Source organism: Brassica napus, chromosome C6 (assembly GCF_020379485.1).
Source record: "Brassica napus cultivar Da-Ae chromosome C6, Da-Ae, whole genome shotgun sequence".
NCBI classification, from domain to species: Eukaryota; Viridiplantae; Streptophyta; class Magnoliopsida; order Brassicales; family Brassicaceae; genus Brassica; species Brassica napus.
In genome coordinates this window covers 24,646,252-24,652,596 of record NC_063449.1, presented here as the reverse complement: position 1 = coordinate 24,652,596, position 6,345 = coordinate 24,646,252, and the positions used below count along the sequence as shown (strand labels likewise).

Sequence of the window (6,345 nt, the reverse complement as noted above, 5' to 3'; positions counted from 1 at the left end):
CTAACTAATCCCAAAAATCCAAAACAAACAGCAAATCAAATCGTAATAGGGACCCAATCGTAGTATATCATACACTCCATCTGATTCATTTTAAGTGTATCATTTTAACCTTGTGTATACAGATTAAAGAAATAATTAATTTTTTATATTTTTTATATAAAAACACAATTATCTATATACCTAACCATATTTTAACCAATAGAAAAATAAATTGCTGAATAAAATTAATAAATTTTGCATTGAAAGTCACAAATAATACTTATTTTGTAACAAAAAAAATTTATCTACAATGACACTTAATATAAAACGAAGGACGGAGTGATAAAACAAATGGAGGACATCATGTAGATGCTGATGGTAACTCATGCAAGTATAGTGCTGGACCATGTACACCAAAATGCAACTTGTATTGCGTTGGCTATGGCGCTAACTAAACATGGAGGACACTCTGAGGGTAACAAATGTTGCTGCGTAAGAGCAGCATCCGATATACAAAGCTCAACACCAAACTGGTCTCATGTAGACTTCTTTGCTCATTCTGTTTGATGTAAACTTTATAATATGTTTTCATCTTGTAATCATTCCTTGATGTCTAGATGATGAGAACAATAAATAATTTATGAAACCTAATATTTATAATAAAAATCTCAACTAGTACAGCACAAAACATCTTTAACATTTCAATATAAATTTATGTGATTTTTTAAAAACATTCCTTGTAGCCTGCTGACTATATTTATCTATATATAATAATTACAATGAAAACATAGACGTGACTGATTAGCTTGCATCTTTATCATTCGTCGATTACCAAAAAAATATATTTATCATTTTTCTATTGACAAAGTTAGTGGAACTTCAATATTTTCGATCTTTTATTTTTGTATATCCTAAAGCAATCACTTCAGAAATATCTCATAATCTGCCATTCACACATATTATTTAAGATCTGCATATTTTAAGTACACTTTACACCAAATTTTTTCCAGCATATTTCTTTCCCAAAAAAAAAGAATAGCACGAATTTTAAACAATAATGGAACTCGTCAATGTGCACATGCACCGGTGTTTGTTTAATTGAATAGATATATGGAATTCTTAAAGCATTTCTAACCAACTTCTATAATTGAGATTTCTAAAAAAAAGAAAGAAAAAATAAAGATGAAGTTCCTCTAATGTATTCATCTATAATAGCAGTATGCTATATTTACTTTTATAAATAAGGTATGCTATTTTTTCCTTAAATATAGAGAAAAAAATAGCATTCATATAAATAGAAACAAATATAGTATTTTTCTATTATTAAGAAACACATTGGAGCAATAACTTCATTTATATATTTTTTTCTATTTTAGAAATCTCTATAATAGAGATAAGTCAGAAATAGTCTTAAAAATCTTCAAGTTTGATTACTGTAAATCTGGTCTCAAACCCCTAGAAACTGATCCTGAATTTTCCATGGTTGAGACAACACATTATAAATAATGTTACGCATTCTACATAAATTTTAAGCATTCTACATAAATTTCAAGATTAGGGTGTACGAGTGGACTGCCTGGACTGGAGATGTTTTCAAAAGACAACTTCAAAGACGAAAGTCATAATGTTACGCATTCTACATAAATTTTTGTACACTTTAGTTCCTTGGATCGTCTTCACTCAACTAACAAATGCCAAATACCTTAGAGCATCCACGTCAATGAACCTTCTCTTTTCAATTTTTTATTATTAATTTTTTTTCTTTTTGATTTTTTTTTTTTAAAAAGAAAAAAAAAATAGACCAATCACTGGCCGCCACGACACGTGGGGCCCGCACTACAGTGATGAACTTTAGGAGATAAGGGTTCAGCAAGAGAGCTTTTAGAGCACTCACATCAATGAACCCCCTTTTGGAGTTCATCTTTTCAATTTTTTATTATTAAATATTTTTTCTTTTTCTTTTTTGATTTTTTTTTTTTAAAAAAAAAAACTAGACCAATCGCGGGCCGCCACGACACGTGGGGTCCGCACTACAGTGATGAACTTTAAGAGAGAGGGGTTCAGCCAAGAGAGCTTTAGGAGAGAGGGGTTCATGTGATTTTATTATTTTATTATATTTTTTTTCTTGATTTATGTGTAAACTTCTCCCATAAACCCTTAATACGGATGCTCTTAGGAGAGACGGGTTCATGTAATTGAATTATTTAATTATTATTTTTTCTTGATTTCTGTGTGAACTCTCTCCATAGATCTTCAATGCGGATGCTCTATAGTTGAAGTAGAGCGAGGAGAAAAAACAAACTATTATGCTGGCCGAGAATAGAACAATAGTTTTGAAGTTTAATATTTGTTTAGATTTAAGTTTGTCTATTGTTAAAACAGAAACAGCAATATTGATAGTAAACTTAAACTAATATTACGCTCAACAAAATAAAACAAAACCAATAATATTAGACATGGTGATTATGTACTTGTCAGTAGGCCTAGGACTTGTATCCGAGATCTGTTATCCGATCTAAGATTTGTTCCGATCCGATCCAAAAAAATAGATATCCGAGATGGTCCGGATCCGGATCCGGATCTTGATTTTACGGATTCGGCGGATCCGAATACGGATACGGATAATGAAATTTTAGGTCCGGATATCCGGATCCGGATCCAAACTTACTATTTATTTAAAATATTTAAAATTTATTTATATTTATATATGTATGCTATATATAATTTTTATATAAAATAATGATTTTTTAGTTTTTATTCAATTTCAATAATTTTTTATTTAAAAAAATTAATAGGCTAAATAAATTAAATAAATCATTTTAATTAGCTAGTTTTTAATTTAATTTATTTTTTTTTATTTTTTTAAAAAGGATACGGATCCGGACATCTGCAGGTATTCGGATTTTAGGCCGGATATCTGGAGAGTCCGAATCCAGATTCGGATAGCAATTTTACGGATCCAACGAATTCAGATCTGGATACGGATGTCTCAAAATACCCAGGATATCCGATCCGTCGAGGGCTACTTGTCTATAAAAATAAAACATCACCTAGAAAACCAAGACAACTAAAAACAGCTGCCATTACTCAAATTTCGATAAGTCGTCAATAATTAATTTGACGACAATTTTATTGTTTTATATTCCACAAACAAGACCAGTTACAGCTTATGATCAAATCCAGTTTCCAAACTGTTCGTGCACTCCAGTTAATAATCAACTATTATTAAATCAGATTCAAATACTATACAAAAAATGATATTACTCTGTTGAAAAAAATTATAAATCAACCCAAAAACGGGAATAAAGTTTTGATTACAAATTTAGACTCGAACAAAATCTCTCAATTCAAAATACTCCTAATTAGCTTCGTTCAATCCATATTTTGACGCATTTTACTAGGCCAGATTTAAAATCCTCTATAATCGAAAGTCATTTTCAACTATCAAGAAAACCATAAGAACCACAATGATAGTAGTCTTATTCAAGAATGGCTATTAAGAAGGCCCGTTGTGCGACTAAACCTAAATAGTTAGATATTTGTACATCATAGAATCACCTCGCTTTTTTTTATCTCTGCGTTTCAAAAATTGACGGCAAATCACCTCTGTTTTTTATCTCGGTGGCTATGCATCTGCTTTGACGGCAAATCGACAATAAACTATTTTCTTTTTTTGTTAATCTTATGGTTTCTCAAATGGTAATTTATTTATTATGAACACTATATATGTTTTTATAGTAATTAAATAAATACATATTTTTTATAGTAATTAGTTAAATAAGTTAATATTTTCTTTGTTTCAGTTTAGTTGTCGTTGGTTGGCTTAAATTTTTACTGACTTCTGGGTAATTTTTTAATTCATTATAAATGATTAAAAATAATATTATGAGCGTTTGTTAGAAAAAAAAAACTGGACCCATTTCTGTAGTTAAATTTGTTTGAATTTTGGATGGATCCTGAGCCATTGCACTGCTGTCCCTCCTTCTTGAGTCGGTCTGGTTGTAAAGTAAAATTTTTGTTTCAAAATAAATGTCATTTTATAATTTTGATATAAAATTTATTGGACTTTATAATTAAATTTATTTTTCTATTGGTTGAAATATGGTTATGTGTATTAGTAATGATGTTTTTATTTTGTAAATAAACAAAATTAAATGTTTTTATTTTGTAAATAAATAAAATTAAGTGTTTTCTTAATTTGTGTATCCAAATTTAAAAAGATAATTAAAATAAAAGGGAAGGAAAAATATTTTGAAAAATATATTGTGTAAAACTAATTTTGTAAGACATGATTAGGAACCTCAACATAAGACAAGTGTATTCGTTTAGACGGCAAATCGATAATAAAGTATATTCTTTTTTTGTTAGTGGTGTAGTCTCTCAAGTGGTAATTTATTTATTATGAATATATTTATATATGTTTTTATACTAATTAATTATATAAGTTAATAAGGTTATAAACATATATTGTATAAAAATAATTTTGTAAGGCATGATTAGGAACCTCAGCCTAAGACAGTTGTGTATTCCTTATCCACAATATTAGAATATGATTCAGCATGCAAAAAGACTCGAGAAATGATGCATGCATCGATTGTTGGCGAACAAAATTATTAAACAATCCTCTTGTCAATAATACACCCTCCATTGCTTAAGAGTTATGAGATTAAAAGAGAGACAGAGAGGAAGGGCCGAAGGGGAGTACTACTAAAGCAGCAGTTAATACCATAAACAAACAAAAACCCAAGGAAAAAAGGTCATCTTCCTCTATCAGCCAACAATGGGGGTTAAAACGATCCAAAACCTCGTTTTCTCCACATCTTCGTCTTTATCATTCCTTTATTTTATTATTCTTCCGTTATTTATATAAACCCTAATGTCACCACTATTTTCACTACCCTGTTCATCAAATCTAATATTATTCCTCCTTCAATTTCTTCAAACCTTTCCTAAAAACCACCAACCAAATGTTACGGAACCCCAAATCAATCAATACGCCCAGTCCAAAGGTAACCGGGGCTCCTCCTTCACAGGCTGCTCCATCTTCATCTGGCTCGAGAATCCGCCATCGTTTCTCAACGACCCATCTGTTAATCAACCAAAACACAAAATAAAACAAATTAATCTAATTATCGTAATTTGATTACTTAATCAAATATAAAAATAACTCTTGTTTTACCATTGAGACTAGGCGACGACCGGACCGATGGTTGGACCACTCTAGCCGGAACCAAAACCGTCGCACGCACTAAAATCCAAAGAGTAAACAACATTTCTCATCAGAAAACAAAAAAAGTTGACAGTAAGGAATTGCAATCTTCTGAACTTACCGGGATTCTCGCGAACCTCGGCGGTTGCATGGTTAACACAACGGGGCAAGAAGACGCCGGTTCCGGTTGATCCACGTTTTCCGGTACGGTTTCCTAGGAAAACGTCACCCCTCTGAGGCTGATTAGACCACGCAGACGGCGACAAATCCACAGAACCAGCGATTTTGTTGTTGTTGTTGTTGTTATTAGCTCCTAATCCTCTGCTCTGCTGCATCAACTGGCGATGGTGCTTCATCAACTGCTGCTGTTGTAGCTGCTGAAACTTCACCAAGAAAACAAACATCCCCACCAATATTCATCCAAATCTCAGAAGAAAAAAAATCAAACGTTGAGATTGATTACGTGGATAGCTTGTAGCTTCGGGTACTGGAGAGATTGGCGGTTATAGTAGCTAGAGCCGCCCTTAGTGATTTTGGCTGCGGCGAGTGGATGTTTTCTGGGAAGATCGAGAAGTCCTCTGCCATTATGGTTGTTGTAACCGTCCGCCGCTGCGTGGTGCAGATTCCACGCCACCGTATGAGAAGAAAATTGCGTCTGGCAGTTATGATCCCGACGACCACCAGCCACACAACGAGTCGATCCCCACGCCTGAACAAACCATAAGCGACGGTTAGAACTTAAAACTTCCCTCAACGAAGGTTAAAAGACGATTATCTGTTGAACTTACCTTGGCGTCGTTCCCCGCCGAAAAAGCTTGGCTACCGAGAATTCCACCGGAGAAATCATCTTCCAGAGATGACTTAACCATTTTACTGGTCAATCCGGCTAAGAGCTTCTCCTCGTCATCGATTGGTTTAACGGTAGAGCCAAAATCGGAGTCCAACTCAAATCCATGACTCGACTCGTACGGGAACAAACGGTTTCTGAACCGATCGACCTTGTTCTCCTTCTCCACGAGGAAATCGTCGTCGGTGAGAAGCTCCGGCGGAAGGGAGAACTCAGCGTCGTAGATTAAGCAAGTAGGCTCCATGGCTCTCTCGATGAAGTGATATTTTTAAAAAGCGGAGGAGGTTACTGCTTCGTTAAGTTTTTAATA

General features: G+C 33.2%; 1 protein-coding gene across 2 annotated transcripts; it reads right to left on the bottom strand.

Moving 5' to 3' along the window:
• Positions 1–4,573: 4,573 nt before the first annotated feature.
• LOC106410772 lies at positions 4,574–6,345 on the bottom strand. 2 transcript variants are annotated; one of them, XM_013851371.3, is made up of 5 exons: positions 5,977–6,345; positions 5,652–5,897; positions 5,310–5,571; positions 5,159–5,227; positions 4,574–5,066 (listed from the first exon to the last, which is right to left on the bottom strand). In XM_013851371.3, the coding sequence occupies exons 1-5, from the start codon at positions 6,277–6,279 to the stop codon at positions 4,969–4,971; spliced, it is 978 nt and encodes a 325-aa protein (XP_013706825.2). In that variant the 5' UTR covers positions 6,280–6,345; the 3' UTR covers positions 4,574–4,968. The 2 variants fall into 2 exon arrangements, with proteins under 2 accessions (XP_013706825.2, XP_048617019.1); XM_048761062.1 differs by having other exon boundaries at positions 5,310–5,565.

Coding starts and splice junctions, on each gene's coding strand:
- LOC106410772 (XM_013851371.3), bottom strand. CDS start 6,279: ATGGAGCCTACTTGCTTAATCTACGACGCTGAGTTCTCCCTTCCGCCG. Junction 5,572..5,651: donor CGAAGCTACAAGCTATCCAC/GTAATCAATCTC, acceptor TTCTTGGTGAAG/TTTCAGCAGCTACAACAGCA. Junction 5,067..5,158: donor GTCGTCGCCTAGTCTCAATG/GTAAAACAAGAG, acceptor GTTGATTAACAG/ATGGGTCGTTGAGAAACGAT.